General features: G+C 46.3%; 1 protein-coding gene across 1 annotated transcript in view; it reads left to right on the top strand.

The window, feature by feature from the left end:
- The window catches only part of DNTT (DNA nucleotidylexotransferase), a 34,417-nt gene extending 19,117 nt beyond the window's left edge, over nt 1–15,300 (top strand). Inside the window, exons 7-11 of the mRNA XM_067708880.1 lie at nt 1,331–1,463; nt 2,528–2,636; nt 6,206–6,451; nt 13,232–13,315; nt 15,214–15,300. Coding sequence (XP_067564981.1) covers nt 1,331–1,463; nt 2,528–2,636; nt 6,206–6,451; nt 13,232–13,315; nt 15,214–15,300 — 659 coding nt within the window. The remainder of the gene's footprint in view (nt 1–1,330; nt 1,464–2,527; nt 2,637–6,205; nt 6,452–13,231; nt 13,316–15,213) is intronic.
- Nucleotides 15,301–17,620: the final 2,320 nt, after the last annotated feature.

Below are 17,620 nucleotides of genomic sequence, written 5' to 3'. Positions count from 1 at the left end.
ACTTTTGGTTTAGGTACATCCTGAGTAATCACAGGAGTTTTATGGTTACCAAATGAGTTGTACTGTGACTATCAGCCATGATGAAATTTTTGTATCAAAAAAGAGCCAAATGGAAATTGTTGTTCATTTTTTTCACATTTATACATGATTTGTTTAATTTTATTAAATTGATTTTTTAAAATATGGTACGAACACAACATGAGATCTACCCTCTTAGCAATTTTTCTTCCATTGGTATCATAATTTATTTACCCATTTCCTGTTGATGGACATTAGAATTATTTCCAGGTTTTGGCTATGAACATTCTTGTACCTGGGGATATATGTCCTCATTTCTCTTGTGCATACACCTAGGAGTGAAATTGCTGGGTCAGAGGCTGAATAGCTATTGATTTAGCTCTAGCAGACACCCCACCAGCACTGTGTCAGATACATAATATGCAAATATCTTCTCCCAGTTGGTAGCGTGTTTCTTCATTGCTTGATAATGTCCTTTGATGAATATACGTTCTTATATTCAATGAAATCCAAATTATCAATCTTTTCATTATAGTTAGTGCCCCCACACTAACTGTATTATTTATTTTTGGCTGCGTTGGGTCTTCGTTGCTGCGCACAGGCTTTTCTCTGGTTGTGGCGAGCAGGGGCTACTCTTCATTGCGGTGCGCGGGCTTCTCATTGCGGCGGCTTCTCTTGTTGCGGAGCACGGGCTCTAGGCACGCGGGCTTCAGTAGTTGTGGCACGCGGGCTCAGTAGTTGTGGCTCGCGGGTTCTAGAGCGCAGGCTCAGTAGTTGTGGCGCTCGGGCTTAGTTGCTCCGCAGCATGTGGGATCTTCCCGGACCAGGGCTCAAACCCGTGTCCCTGCATTGGCAGGTAGATTCTTAACCACTGCGCCACCAGGGAAGCCCCCCGCCTTCCTATTCTTGACTTCAATTCTGTAATTCATCTATAACCGTGCAACCCAAAATCTTCCCACCCCTAATCTTTATGCATTATCTTTTTAAAATAATAGGGCACAGCTTATTGGTCAGGAGGGCTGGTTCTTCAATAGGAAGTCAGATTTGAACAGCTTGGTTCTAGGATATGGAATATTGCCTCTTCCTTAGTCAGGAAATTGTAAGTCTCTCAGTCAGAAAGCAAAGAGCCATTGTTAACATGAAAAATTCACAACCAAGAGAACGCAGATCACTCGGTCTCTGGGGAACAGTTTGGCATTGATGTCTGTGGCCACGTTAGCTCTATGTGGGGACAGATCCCCTCTCACTGAGGGCTGGTCATTTCACACGAGATATGTCCCTTTCTCCATTGACCTGTCCAATGGCCTCTCAGGATTCCTCTATTATGAAGACCTTGTCAGCTGTGTGACCAGGGCCGAAGCAGAGGCAGTCGGTGTGCTGGTTAAAGAGGCCGTCTGGGCATTTATGCCTGATGCCTTCGTCACCATGACGGGAGGATTCCGGAGGTAAATAATGCTGACGGCTGCTTTTACCTCCCCTGCTCTAACACCTTCAGTGGCTCCCCATGCTCAGGAGTTTGGGCACAAAAGGCCTTCCGGGGTCTGGCGCCAGCTTCTCTCTGCAGCCTCATCTCCTGCACCTCATGCTTCACTCCAGCAACCCCAGGTGGCTGGTCACTCTCAGCACACACGGAGCTCTTTCTCACCTCTGTGACTTTGCTCCATCCCACCTTTCTGCTTGGGCTTGTTTCCCTCAACTCATCAGCTGGCTCACTTCTCCTCATCCTTTAAGCTTCAATTCAGATGCCACCTCCCCCAGAAAGCCTTCCTTGACTCCCTCCTCCCCATGCTGGGCGAGGCACACCTCCTCAGTTCTCCCTGGACAGCTGTCAAGTAATTGTTTGTATGCGTGTTTCCCCACTAAGGTTCGGGAGCTTAGTGCTCAGTGAGAGCCAGTGCGTGGTGCCTGGCACACAGTAGGCACTTGAGAAATATTGGTTGTGTCAATGAGTGAATAAATAAACTCTTCACAGAGATGTGTGCAATTTTTGGATATTGAAGCCCCGTTTCAGAAAGAGACTCCTTCCCTCCCACACCCTTCTCCATCTCTCCCCGTGGTCCTCTTACATGGTGGCTGTTGGCTGTGGAGGTGACGGAGAAAGTGGGAAGACAAGATCAAATCCAAGAAAATGCCCTTAGTCTATGTCGTAATTGCAAGAACCCTATCTCATGTTACGTGAATATAATTCTTGGTTTGCTTGTTGTCCAGCTTGTCTCTGGTGTGTGGGAGTGTGTGCACGTGTGGGTGTGGAGAAGAAATAATCTTTGCCATTTTTACCCACATGTACATAATCATATACGTACCGTATATGATTTTTTAATTTTTCTGTGTCATAAATTTATTTTGCAAGGAGGAGAGTTGTGTAACCAAGGATCTTTTGTTTAAAAGATACATCATGAGCATTTTGTGTTGCAAACCTTAAGCATGGGGCATAGAAACACAGGTGGCTTTTTTAAATTGAGAGCTAAAAATCTAATTCATTTCAATTCTATACAATTTTTAAAATCAGGCGTAAGAAGACTGGGCATGATGTAGATTTTTTAATTACCAGCCCAGGATCAACAGAGGATGAAGAGCAACAACTTTTGCCGAAAGTGATAAACTTATGGGAAAGAAAGGTAAGAAGAAAGATCATAAGTAGATGTTTGGGCACTCAAGAATTATGTTAATACCGTTGGATTCGGCACACTATTGACCTTGGAAATGTGTAATGATCATCTAACTGATTCTCAGTTGTTGGCAACAGCTTACACAGTGCCAGTGACATGCAGCGAGACGTACCTGCTTTGGGTCCTAGAGTCCGGGTTGTGAGCTTGTGTATACACACTCGTCCTGTTACCAAAGGGGCCAAGGGCGGCTTGTCTCTCTGCTGGATGTGCGGAGGCATCAGAGCCCTAAATAAAATGAACAGCGTGTGCTGAGAAGACCTGGGAGGTGTGAACCAGGGTAGAGCAAGCTTAGGGGTGGGGCTAAGACTAGGATAAAATCAGCCCGAGAGGTGTTGGGGCTGCCTTGAACTCTATGCTGGTCAATAACCACCTTGACTTTGTGCTGAGATGGGAAGAAGTGAGCTAATGAGGGCAAGCTGGGCCCAGCAGAGGTCATGGCTCAGGAGCCCCCACCCACTGAGATCGGATTTGCCCCGGGCCGCATATTGCCCAGTGGAGGGAACTAAGGATGACCCTGTGGCCAGAGCCACCTGCAGGGCCCTGACTCCTGCCCAACCCCAGTGAGAGCGCTGAGGAGACCAGAGGGCCCTTCCCTAGGAACACGTAGGCCTGGACGGCTTGAGGAGGCTGGGGCTGGTGTCTTCCAGCACAGCCTCATTTCTCCTGAGTGATTTAGCATCTTCTGGGTGTGGACAGATCTCCCTGACACACAGGAGAAAGAAGACCTCAGACACAGTTAGTGGAAGAAACACACGACTCTGGTGCCAGGAGTACCAGAATTGAAGACCCAACTTTGGAACCAGATCCAAATTCACCCACGAGGCCCCTCTCTCAGGAGCGGGGATCCAGACAGCCAGGAGCTCTGAGCGTGAGCATCATAGGCTGAGCCAGGGGAATGCCGGACGAGAAAGAGTCAGCCGAGTCTAGGCTGGCCCTACTTCTCCACTCGAGCAGGAAAGCTGAAAGATTCTCATGGACAGACAGCACCCTGAGGGGCTCTGCCAGCCACGGCCTGGGTGGAGACAGGGCTGCCTGCACCCCCTTCAGGGGCTCTGGCAAGGGTGGACCTATTTGACCTTGGTAGACAGTCACCACCCTCCCCACGCTCTGAGACTGTTCCAGCACGACATGGGATGGGGTTGGGAGATGGGGACAAGAAGCCTCATTTTCGTTGGTCTGTCTTCGGCCGCCAGGCAGCCGTACTGCTGGTCCCCAAGCAAAGAGATGGGCAGACACTGGTGGAGGCAGAGGTTAAGCACGCGGGTTTTAGATTTAGGATTTTAAAAGCACAACCCTGCCATGTACTGGCTGTAGGAGCTGAGACTCTCTCCTAGCTTCTCTTTCCTCATCTGTGAAACAGGGATAGCAAGCCTCTCTCATTTGTTAATGGCAGGATTAACTGAGAGAATTAGTGCAGGGCTTGATAAATGCCTATTAAACAGTGGCTGTAGTCATGATCTCTCCTGCACGACTGTATACTGAACTCTGCCAGAGAGCCAGTCACTGTGCGGGGTGAGGGGACCCAGGGGAGAACGCGAGCAGCTGTTCCCCCTCCCTTGCTGACAATCGGGCACCCACTCTGTCCACACCCCTGCAGCCCCACGCCTGCCCCCAGCACCTCTGTTGTGAATCATGGTTAACTTCCACCTCTACCTCACTCCCCACCCCTGCCTTTCTTACCAAAATCTGCACTTTCCAGATTAAAATGATTATATCTCATGCAGGCACACTCGAGCACATGCTTACACAACACACGCATATACACATACGATGTTTTACAACACCTGCAGAACGAATGAACAGCCAATGGGTATGGTTTTCAGTTGCCTATCAGATGAATCTACATGTGGGCCTTGTAGAAGACCTCTCCGTGGGAGAAGGGGAGGAAAAGAGCTTGGAAATACTGATCTTGGGGGGAGAGTGCCATCCAGAAGTCTCCACTGGCCACCAGCAATTCACCCCAAAGAGGGGAGGGCTGGCTGGGTGTAGTTTGGGTTCCTGCCTGGTGGGTGGCCCGTGTGTCTATGACCAGCCAAAGTGTCACCACCACGTGGCAATAGTGCAAACACAGTTTACAACTTTTAGGAAGCCAGCTTTGTGAATTTTTTTAAAGGGGGGAGGGAAGTTACAAACTTGGCTTCAAAGTAAGACTGTTTTGATATTTTAATAGCTCGCTTTTCAGATTTACATAATTGAAATTGACACGAAAGGTTGTGATATTGACTAATCTTAGTAAGTTTCATTAAAAAGCAGAATTGTGTCTTCCCGGAGGTGGTTGTTAGATTTGCCTAGGGCAACACCTGCCTCCTGCACCAGAGGCTCTTCCTGACATCAGCGCTGCCCCACAACCCCCCACTCCCCACCCCAGCTTCAGACGGCGCCGCTTCTTCCTCATGCCTTTTCTGGGAGAGGCACTGAAGGGCCAAGTGTTCCCTCTTCTGAGATCAGCAAAAGGAAACGCATCCCCTTCTCAAAGTGTTGAGTTGAATTGAAACAATGTCTCTTGGGGGTGGGGGTGGATTGCGCAGGAAATGCCAAGCGCTTCTAATAACAATAGCAAATGGAACGAGTGATGCTCCAACTGTGGTCCCTAGATCAGAAGCATCAGCACCACCTGGGAACTTATTAGAAATGCACATTCATCTCCCCCCCCCCCGCCCCGCCCCCGCACGAATCACTCCGGGGACAGGACCTCCCAAACCGTGCTTTAACAAACCTTCCAAATGCGTCTGATGATAATATTTGAGAATGTCTGACCTAAAGAATCCGAGAACAGAACATACACCCTAATAGCTATGACTAGATTATTTTCAGGTTATTTGCTCTTCTAGTTGATACTCAGATTCAGCAGTTAGTTGCATAGCTCTGCCTTTCCCTACCCCACATCTGCCCTGTGCCGTGAGGAAGTCCCACGGAGCAGATGAATTGGAGGATGGCAGCTTGCTGGGCGTAACTTTCTGACTAGGCGACGTTCGGTGACGTGCCACCAATTTTGTCTGAGTCTCCAAGGCAGGCAGAGCAACAGTCTCAAAGTGCTCCCTAGAAAGAGTGAGTCATCAGGCCCCAACGCGGCTGAGCCTGAGCCACAAACTTTGGGGCCAAGTAGACCTAGTCATCAGTATTTTATGCAGGGACACTAAAACTCAACAACCGCATAGAAACGGCACGGCTTTTTGTTCACAGTTGGTTTGTACTTAAGGGAATGCGGCACGTTTGTGAACGCTGGTCAGCCGTCAGACCTTGCGGGCGTAGATTCTCTGGCAGCTTTGCCATGAAGTGGCCTTGGCTTGGCCCCTCTAATCGCTAAGTTCCTCTGCTGCAGAGGGAGTGTAACACACCCACTCCATGGCTCCCTCTGCTACTGTCGCCAGGTGGGCTCACAAGGCAAGGACAAAACGCACCCACGTTTTGCTTAAATCTGCAAAGCTTTCTTTAAGAGCGTTCATTAAGAGCCCAATATAAAATCTCTGACCCTCTGCATCAGGGACTCTTCCTGATGTCTTTCTGCTTATTTTCAGGGATTACTTTTATACTGTGACCTTGTGGAGTCGACATTTGAAAAGTTCAAGGGGCCAAGCAGACAAGTGGATGCTTTAGATCATTTTCAAAAATGCTTTCTGATTTTAAAATTGCACCATCAGAGAGTGGACAGTGACAAGTCCACCCAACAGGAAGGAAAGACCTGGAAGGCCATCCGTGTGGACCTGGTCATGTGCCCCTACGAGCAATATGCCTTTGCCCTGCTGGGCTGGACTGGCTCCCGGGTAAGCGCTACCTGTATCCGTGGGATGGTCTTAGCTTTCCAGAAGAGGTAGACTGGGTCTACCTGGGCCCAGGGGAGAGACAATGGCAGTGGGGGTGGGGATGGGTGGGGAGACGGACAAGGAAGGGGGAGGGGGTGGACAGGAGAGAGGGAAGTGGCCAGAAATCTCTAAACCAGGGCATTCCACCTGCACGTGGTCACCTGAGACAGATGCATTTAGAACAGTTATTCTCAAAATGAGATCCCCTCTGAATTGGGAGATTGGGATTGACATGTATACACTGATGTGTATAAAATGGATGACCAATAAGAAAATAAATAAATAAATAAACATTAAAAAAAAATATGACACACACAAAAAAGAAAGAAGCCAAGACACAAAAGGCCACATCTTGTATAAATCCATATGAAATCTCCAGAATTGGTAAACCCATAGAGACAGAAAGTAAATTAGTGGTTGCCAGGGGTAAGGTGGAGAAGAAAAGGAAGTGACTGCTAACAAGCATGGATTTCTTTTGGGGTGATAAAAATGTTCTGTAATTACAGATTGGTGATAGTTGGACAACTTCATAAATATACTAAAAGCCACTGAATTGTACACTACAAAACAGTAAATTTTACTGTATGTGAACTATGTCTCAATTTAAAAAAATAAATGAATTAACACAAAATATGTAGTTAGTGAAACTTACTGATATATTAAATGAAGCATATCTTAAATATTTCATCTGTCATGAAATCTTACCCTTCTAATAAGTCTAAGAAACTTGTTTTTATGATGTAAACATTTTTGATAAAAATAATGTCACAACTGTCAATAATTTTTACCGTGTTTCAATGTACCCATCAAAACTTTAGATTAAAAAAGACTTTAAGAAGAAAAGTTGCAAATTAAAACAAAACCAAGTACGGATTTATACCAGTTACACGATTCCCTTAGAGTGGCTCATGAATCATTGGTATATTCTGAGCATCATAAATGATTATGATTACAGACTTATTTACACAAGGTAAAGTTTATAAATCTTTGACTAGGAGTCAAGTTTCTAACAAGGAGTCAATGACTGCTAATTTTTTATTTTGTACCACAACGGATGTCCAAAACCAAGTGTTTCTGCTCCTGTTATGTCTCAATTCTATTAATTCCCTTCTGGGGAAAAAAAAAAAAGACAATTCTACAGGAACTCAGAACAACTGCATGTAATAGCTTAAAATCGTATTAATTCAAATTAATATTACTGGAGGAATGTATGACATTACTACCATAAAATAATAATGTGTGAATTATTAATATATGAAAATAAGAGAATCTTCTTATTCCTACTACACAGAGTAATTCATTTTAATTCTAGAGAAGTATAGTTAACTGCCAAGCCAAGAGCCTGCCTCCTTCATTAAGTCAACAACTATTGGCTGAGCCGTTATTATGTTCACAATATAAGGAATACAAAGATACTGGTCCCCACGCTCAGGGGATTTATAATGTAATACAATATGGAAGTGGGCAGGTAATAGAATGTGGGGATGGATTATAAATGTTGAGGATCTTACAGTTTAACCTATAGGTAACAGGGAAACTATTTAAATGATCTGAATCATCTACTGAGTTAGACTAGGAGGATAACACAACAGTCTAGATAAGGATGAGAAAGATCTAAATTAAAGTAATGGCTGGGAAGGGCAGATGAAGAAAGACTCTCAAATCTTATTTAGGTGGTAAAATCAGTAGGACTTGGGTGACTGCATATAGAGGAAGCAATACCACCTATAAGTTAAGGCTTGCATAGGCTTTGAAAACACACACACAAAAAGAAGAAAAAAAAAAAATGAGATCCCGTGACCAGCAGCATCAGTCTTACCTGGGAACAGGGGAGACATGTAAATTCTCCACCCCACCTCAGACCTTCTGAATCAGAAACTCTGGGGGAAGAGCCCAGCAATTTGTGTTTGAAAGAACCCTGCAGGTGACGCAGCTAAAGTATGAGAACCATGGAAGCAGAGAAAGCAGTCTGGTGGCTAAAGGCACAATGTGGCTCATCCCAGACCTGGTCACAAGCCCCTGCTCTGACTCTTGCGAGCTAGGTGATCTCCGACAAGTTCCCCATGTCCTCTGAGACTTAGTTTTCCCATCAGGAAAGTCAGGGCAAAAATGCCTCTACCTCCCTGGGTTGCAGAGATCCAGTGAGATGAAGCTGGCGAAGCCCCCAGCACCACGCCAGGCACGGGGCCAGTGCTCGCCGAGTGGCAGCTCCCAGCTCCCATCATGTGATATTCATAGACATGGCGCCCGAGATTCGTCCCATTAGCTTGTGCTCCACCCTCCCAGCTAACACCCCACACTGTTTTCCCATGTAGTTGGCTGTTGCTTTGAGTGACATGAGTCGTTAAAGGATTTTATATGATAAATGACGTAGAAATTAATTGTCCTCAACCTTGAGTTAAATGTCAGGTGTGTTTGCTTTCAGCCGGAATCATTTCAGCACAGGATCTCAGCACTAGAGCTTCTTACTCTAATCAAAAACGTTGGCTGGCATCTTTCATTCATTAAAATTAGAAAAGCTGATGAAACAATACATCATAAATGCACTTTGTTTGATAGACATACGTCTCTGGGAACAGAGTCTGTTGGGAAAGGGGAGAGTTCCAAAAAGAAGCCCAGCGTTATGCAAGGTCATGCCAGTCAGGATTCGTTGGCAGAGATGGTTGTTCTTTGTTCACTTTGTTTTGAACATGGGCGTCTCTTCAGCACATTTTATTCTCTTTTCTCAGAGTTCTCAGAAATTACTGTTATTGGCTCTGCGGGGCACTAACAGAGCACTAAGCTCTCCCACTTTTTAGCTGGGTGACTTTAAACAAATTATAACCTCTTCAAGTCCTAGTTGCCCCATCTATATTGTGGATAATAGTGGCGCCCACCTCCCAAGTTTGCCATCCAGTTAAATGAGATGCGTGTGTTTAAACGTGGTAAGGGCTCAGCAAACAGTAGCTACTTGTGTTACCATCTTTACACCCCAGCTTATGTGACCGCTGAACGCGATGTGTTTTGTCCCCAGGTGGATACATGTTGGTGGGTGACCAGGTTTAGATCTGGTCTAAAATTTTGTAGGTTAGAAATTTAATTTCACCTTTTAACCCAAAGATTTCAGCACCTGGGAAATGTTCTTAAGCCACTTCACCTATTAATCTCACCCCAGTTTGGGGTCATTAAGTTACCAGGTTGTCTCATCTACTAAGCTGACAAAGTTTCCTTTGGATCTTGTGCCCTAAAGATTTCTTGAGTAGGATGCATCCACTGGGACACATTAAGCTGAGGTTTTTCTAGAACCATCCAAGTACAGTGCAATTTCTGGACTGGGTATGGACTTCATTAGTTTAAAAAAACAAACAAAAGAAGCTTTTGTTTTCCTCTGAATCATATTTCTTCAAACTAGATGTGCCGTTTGTCAGCATGACTTTATTGGCTGAGATTCCTTCAAGAGTATTGTCCACGTTTGTGTCAGATGCTAGAGGAGGTACACTCTCTCCTCCGGAAACACATGGACAATGGTGGCTAGATGCCTAGGCTACCCCAGCCTCTTTACTAGCCCAAATGGCCCCCTTTCGCCAACTTTAAAAAGCATCTCTTCCTTAAAATACCTTACTGCCATTTCCCAGAAAATTGTCATAAGAAACATGCATATTTACAAAGACTACACAGTGAATGGCGCCCTCTAGAGTTTTGCAGTGCACAACTTGCACAACTGTATGCAGCACGCACGGGCCAACCTCTGAAGTGTGTTGTGACCAGTGATACAGCCAGACTGTAGTATCACTGCCCCTGCTCAATGTTCAGTTTTCTTTATCTGAAACAAAAGACACCATCCTTGCCCTGCCTATCTCACAGGGTTGTTGAGAGAAACTAAAGAGCTTGTAAAGCAGAAGGCAGAACTGTCCAGGGTAAAGAACCTGAGCTTTGGGATTCAGGAGTCTGAGTCCTATCTCCATCATTGGCTGTGTGGCCTTGGGTAAATTACTTAGGTTCTCTGGGCCTCCTTTCTTCATCTGAAAAATGGGACTAATAACAGTACCAACCTCACGGGGTTGTAATGAGGATTAATTAGACAGTGCCTTCATCTTAACACAATTCTGAGGCTAATTGTATACTTAATACTGTTCTTTTAGAAGTATTGTTAGACTCTTTTAGAAGCTGTTAAATACTAGTGATAATAGAGTAGATCAGAAATTAATATAAAGCAAGAAATCAGCCCAGCACCCAGCACAGGGTAAGCTCTCCATAAACATTAACTAGGATATCATTGCCCGGATTATGACCACAGCTGTTCTGACTGGTATCTTGCCCCCTACAGCCGAGTGATCCTGTCATAACATAAGTCAGATCGGGTCACTCTCCTGCTCAAAACTTGGCAGGGGCTCCGCATTCAACGCAGAGTAAAGGCCTTCCAGTGGCCACGAGACCCTGCGTGGTCTCCCCACACCCTCATCTCTCTGAACTCCTCCCCACTGCTCTCTCCCTAACCAGGCAGGCTCGCCCCTCCCTAAGGCCTCTGTTCTAGCTGTTCCCTCTGCACGGTGTGCTCTTCCCAGAGTCCACTTGGCTAGCTCCTTCACCTTGGGCGAGTCCTTGCTCAGATCCTACCTCCTTTATGAGGCCTGCACTGTACGCAGCATGACCTTTTAACATATCATGTAATTTACTTATGCTGTTACTGTGTCTTATTTGTGTCCCCTGTTGAATCCAAGCCTCACCAAGGCAGACATCATTGTTTTGTTCTCTGTTATAGTCCAAGCATCCAGAACACACCTGTCACATAGTAGGTGCTCAATAAATATTGGTTGAGTCAATATGATTACCCTTCAAATGGAAGACATCATTATAATTCCTGACAGAATATGGAAAAATGCTCCTGAGGATTTAGCAGAGGAGTCCAGGCATAGATCTCTCACCACACAGAACTGGGGAGCCAAGGGGGGCTTCTCACTGCACCTGTTACCCCATCCTCTCCAGCCTCCCCCCACGCCCAGTGTGAGGAGCCGTTGCTCTAAGTGCTGGGGGGACGGGAGGCAAGTGGCCCAGGACTGTAGGAGGCCGTGTGCTAAGCAACACTCCTGTACTTTCACAGGCCAGCAGCTACTGCACCCAGAATCTGCTTCACCCTGATTCTTCCACAGCCATAGTTTCTCTTCCACTCCCTTATAAAGAACTTCTGGCTGGAAAGTCTGTCTTCACACAGCCAGGTGAGGAAGGGCAGTTCCCAGTCTCTGCCAGCTTTCCCATACTCGCCACTAGAGGGCGCAATGATTCCCTCCTTGCTCCCTAATCCCACATGGAAAGGACAACATTTCTAGATCTGTGCTTCTTAGGAAAATTAACCTCAACGACAACTTCATTCATTGTCCTCCTTTTCCAGGGTTTCCCTGTCCTCTATCTAAGGCTGCAGGTTTTGCTCCCTGGAGCCTCCGAGCTCACCCTGATCATAGGAGATGCTACTCTGGGGCAGGTGGCTCAGACCATCAGTTTTACAGAATCTCGTATGAGAGGATGTTACAGCCAGAGGGGACCTTACTCATGCACTTCCTCCACCCTCTGAACCGAGATTCAGAGAGGCTGGGTGACTTGCAGAGAGATGCACAGCCAGACAGGAACAAAATCCAGGCTGGAATCTGGGTCTCCTAACCCCTCATCCTCTTTTATATGAGTGATATTCCAAATAAAAAACAACACCAAGTATTATTTATCCAGCATTTACTCTGGACCAGGTATTATTTTGGACACGATCCTCACAATCCTCATGTATTCATTCAGCAAATATTTGCTGTACATCTATGTGCCAGGTGTCATTTGAGGAGGAAATATGGTTATGAACAGAACAAATCAGGTTCCTTTTTTCACAGAGCTTACAGTCTAGTGTGTGCATGTGAGCATGGAGCTTTGTCATCGTAGACTATTGCCCTGGGGGAGAAAATTGCTTGGAGAATGTTTAGTGGAGGTAGACATTTCATTACAGTAAGTCCTCTACATAGTAACCTTCAAACTGTGAACTTTCAAAGATGCAAACGTGCATCTGGTTCCAGCAAGGAACCAGAACCTGAGCCATCAGCGTCAGGCATGAGTGAAATCGCAGCTTGCCCTCTGTCTCCTATTGCTGACGATCCTTCAGCTCTACCATCTCCCACCTCCTCTCCCTCCTCCAGTCAGTAACTCTTCTTGCCTGTTCACTCGATGCCAGCCCCTGTATGCCAGCTGTTGTCCTGTACTACTGTACTTTTCAAGGTACTGTACTGTAAGATTTTAAATGTTTTATTTTTCGTGTTTGTTTTTTTTTGTATTATTTGTGTGAAAAGTATTATAAGCCTATTACAGTACAGTACTATATAGCCGACGGTGTTAGTTGCGTACCTAGGCTAACTTTGCTGGACTTACCGAACAAATTGGACTTACGAATGTGCTCTCGGAACGGAACTCGTTTGTATATAGGGGACTTCCTGTATTGGGATTTAAATATCTCTAAACACATAATACCGAAGACATTCTAGACTTGATAGTAATTTATTTATTTATTTTAAAAAATTTATTTATGTATTTGGTTGCATTGGTTCTTAGCTGCGGCAGGCAGGCTCCCTAGTTGCAGCACATGGGCTCCTTAGATGTGGCATGCATGTGGGATCTAGTTCCCTGACCAGGGATCGAAGTCGGGCCCCCTGCATTGGGAGCGCAGAGTCTTAACCACTGCTCCACCAGGGAAGTCCTGATAGTAATTTATTTTAATTATTTCTTATCCAGCAGTTTGAGAGAGACCTCCGGCGCTATGCTACACACGACCGGAAGATGGTGCTGGATAACCACGCTCTATATGACAAGACCAAGGTGGAGCTGTCTCCCTGAGATGGGCCTCTTTGATCCTCATCACCAAGGCTGGCTCCCTGAGTGCTTTTCCAGAACTAATTTTAGTGTCCAGGTTCAGTTTCCTTTGCCCGAGTGCCCTGTCCGCACAGATCACAGTTGAGGGCAGCTGGAAAGATCCTGATGGGAGCATAGTCCCCACCTGGCCCAGAATGCACCTCAGAGGCTTTGGACTCAAAGATGATGGGCTAGTTGGGCCCCTAGAACCAGTCCAACAGTGAATATTAATTGAGTTTGGTATATCCTTGGTAACTGCAATGAGTAACTCCAAAGAAAACTAAGGATCCCCCCAAATCACAAATATCACTCAAGTACCCCTCAGATGCAGTGAGAATTAGCATTTTGAGTGATCATATAGGTCATTAATGAGAGTCCACTGCAAGAAGGAGAGCAACAGAGCTGCCCTGAGATGTAGATGAGCAGTCAGCTAGACTCACACACCAGCTGAGACTCACTTGGTATGCTAGCCTTGCAGTAGTCCAAATGCTGCCTCAGCAAAATGATAGATTACTGTATGAATTAGGAAGAGTTAAATATTCAACTAAGTCCACAAATGCCAAGATCTACTCTTCCTACGGTGATCAAAGACACTAAACAGAGCTCTGAGGAGGAAGAAGACACAAAATAACTAGAAGTAATGGCTTTTACCCTATAGGAGCTTATAGTCTAAATGAGGTGTATTTAGTTAGCACTGTCTCGCAAGTGTCAGAAACCGAATACAAAATGGAAATGGCAAAAAAAAGAAAAGAATTTGGCTTATATACTGTAGCATCTGGGATAACATGGACTTCAGGTGTGGCTGTATCAAGGTGATCATGCAAATTTCCCTCAGTGTTGGTTTCACTCTCAGGCAGGGTATTCCTATAAATTCCATCCTTCTAGCTTAGCTACCCCTTCAGAAAAGAGCTTCCTTCCTAATAGTTCCAGCAAGAGCCCTAGCTGATGTTCACTGGCCAGGCCTGGGCCATGTGCCAATCCCTGAACCCTTTTCCATGGCTCTTATTGGCCAGGCTTGGGTCATGTGCCCCTCCTTGGAGGTGGGATTAGCCCCACCTGACCCTCAGAGACTGAGAGTAGGGAGGAGTGGTTTCCCAAAGAAAAATCAAGGTGCTGCTGTCATAAGAGAGGGCTGTGGATGCTGGCAGGAAAGCCTCAGTGGTCTAGCATGTGAGTGGAGACAGCTTCACATAACACGATGTAGGAAGACTTACAAATTGACACGTAACAAATAGTTCAACATAAGCGAGTGCCTCCTACAGGCCCAACGCTGTGCTATAATAAGAAGGGCTGGAGGAGAAGTGGTGCTTGCTCTAACAGAGATCATGCGGTGGGAGGCTGGCGGGAGCGGGGCAGGGGTGGAAGGCCAGGAGGAGGCCCCAGCATACACAAGTATCCTATAATCACCGCTCCTCCTTACCAATGGCAGCAGTATGTAATCCTGACTGCACAGGAGAATTTCCCAGCCCCCTTAAACAGATGGAGGACAAGACCTCTCCGAGCTTCTGACTTCATTGGACTGGGGTATAGCTCAGTTTTCAACATTTTTTTTAAAAAACTCCTTCAGGTAGTTCTAATGAGCAACTGTGGTTAAGAACTACAGATCCGTAGGAAGAATAATGCCTCTAGTTGAATATGTAAGGCTGTCATCCTTTTACCTTAACTTATTAAGTTTTGGGGGGGTGGGAAAATACAAAAAGTACGGAAGTCAGGTAAGATGAATTTCTATCCTCAGAAGCAGGGTAATGTGTTTTGGCAGTGATTTGTTTTGACAAAACAGTTCTACAAGTTATATTTTCACTGTGTCAGCATCGAGATGCTTAACAAAAATATCTGAATGCACACATGTCTTGTTATGCTTTCAGAGGATGTTTCTCAAAGCAGGAAGTGAAGAAGAAATCTTTGCACATCTGGGATTGGATTACATCGAACCATGGGAAAGAAATGCTTAGGAAAAAGTGGTCGACTTCTTTTCTGGTTTTTTTTTTTTTCAGGTTAGATAAATTATGCTTCATATTATAATGAAAGATGCTTTAGGAAAGTTTGGGATTCTTTACATCTTACTGAAATGCAGATTGCTTCTAGAAATAAATAGTTTGGGAAACATGATCATGCCCCACCTGGTAATGGTTTATGCTCTAATAGGCCATTTGTGGGACTGTTACTTAGGATTCACAATGCATTTGCCACAAAAACAGTGTTGTAATTGGTGGCTTGTTCTCAGGAAAGCTCATCAAAGCCCACTATGCCCACAATGTAGCTGAAATTCTGTATATTTCCAATAAAAATAGGAGAACACAAGATGGTGGAGTCTTTTGTTTTTCACTCAAATATTTTAAACTATTCTTAAACAAAAATGTAAGAAAATGAAAGAATAAAGAGTTTCAGGTTTACCTTCAGGGGCAAAATAGGTTTAATCAGAAGATCAGAGATTCTAGAGGGGGTTGTGCGTCCCTCCTGGAGCTTTTGGAGGAGGGGGACTGAGCCCTGACTCTCAGCTCAGGTCAAAGCCTGCTCCTCCCCTGTCACCTGGAGCTGTGTCCCTTGGTGTCCTGGCACAAGGCCACATATGGGATGTATTCTCACTGCTTTCACTCAGAAGGAAGCACAATTTCCTAAACCACCATCTCTGAGTCTCTCTCAGGGAGATGATCTCTCTTGCCCTCTTCATCTCAGGGCACCCAAGGGAACGGAGGCAGCCTTTGGAACTCCCAGGCTGCAGACCCATTTGGATGTCATGCCTTCTCTAGGAAGGCATCGACTCCATGCCTTGAAGAGACCCGAAAGGCCATCTGTTCCAGCTGCTTCTGTGTCCTCAGCCTGCTGGAGAGCTGGGAGGCCTCACAACGATCCTTGCCCTTTCCTTCCAGCCCCCTCAGAGGAGAGGAGATGGCGAGATCCAGGACCCCATAGAGAAGCTTGATGCCCCGCCCTGGGCACAGGGAAGGAGTCTCCTTCCCTTCCTGGTGCTGGAACCTGGGGGTGGGGTGTATATGAGCTAGTATTGCCCCAAATTCAAACTACCCCAAAACTCAGTGGCTTAAAGCAACACAGATCTGTACACAGCCTGGGGGTTTGGCTGAGCTAGGCGGGGCTCTGCTCCTCGGGTCCATCCTCCTACTCCAGGGACCTGCGGGCTAACCTGGCCCTCTCCTTCTCAACGATGACAGCGGAGACAAGAGAGCAAGCAAACCCCAGCGTGCATGTGCTTTTCAAGACTCTTTCCATGTCTGTTAATATCCAGTGGCTGAAGCCGGTCACGTAGCTAAGCCTCCAGAGATGGGGCGTTATGCTTTGTCACAATGGGATGTATCGCAAAGGGCATGAATGCAGGGAGGGTGAGGAATTGGGCCCATGAATACGAGCTACTTCAGACAGTTACATGTTTAGTTTCTTTTACATTCTTTTCTCTTCCTATAAAGCATCTCTTTTAATCCTGATAAATCCTGATAAAAGCCATTAGAAGCTGGGGAGGGGATTCTTCTGCTCAGCTGGTGACCATGAGCCCATACACGGGGGAGCAGGGCCAGAGGAGAGCACGGAGGAAGCCGTGGGAGGGAAGGAAATGGGAGCAGTAGTGCCAGGAGGATGGAGGCAAGGTCCCCTGCCAAAGCTGGCTTCTGAGGGATGGCGGGGACATGGGGAATGCCTGCTCTCCTGGTCAGCAGTTCCAGTGCCCATCAGGGCTTCACGGCTCAGCGTGCTGGTCCATGACAGTGAGGTTATCATCACCCACCTTCCTCTTCTGGATTATTCAGCAGAACGCTCTGTGGCTGGGCTCAGGCAGCATCTGGGAGATGGACTCATAGCAACACGTGGCAGACAAGCACAGCCGCGCCCTAAGGATCGAGGATGAGCACGTCTGTCTCATGGGTGCTGGGCCCCAAACCCAATGGCCAAGCAGCACCTGGGACCAGGTGAGCAAATCGGTGGAGAAGGATGTTTGAATCAAAGCTCCTCTAGACACCACATTAGGCATAAAGAGCATGAAGAACAAAGATCTCAAGGAGCCCAAGGGTCGACAGCAGAGCACAGCTGGGCATCCCCGGAACCGCTCCTTGGAAGGGACAGCCAGAGCTGACTCTCAGGGCTCCCATGCCCACCTTGCTTCTCTCTTTCTACAGCCCAACAGTCCTTCAATCTCCTATTGAAATCTTCTATTTCTCAAGACAGAATCTGATAGGGTCAGCTTGCCAGTTTCATGTAGGCCAACTGGTCACTGGCTGCTCTCCAGCTAATAGGTGCGCTGCCTTTGGGCCAGGTGTGCATTAT

This window comes from Pseudorca crassidens, chromosome 16 (assembly GCF_039906515.1).
Source record: "Pseudorca crassidens isolate mPseCra1 chromosome 16, mPseCra1.hap1, whole genome shotgun sequence".
NCBI lineage: Eukaryota > Metazoa > Chordata > Mammalia > Artiodactyla > Delphinidae > Pseudorca > Pseudorca crassidens.
The sequence above is the reverse complement of the archived record's forward strand: the minus strand, read 5'-3'. Positions and strand labels throughout refer to the sequence as shown.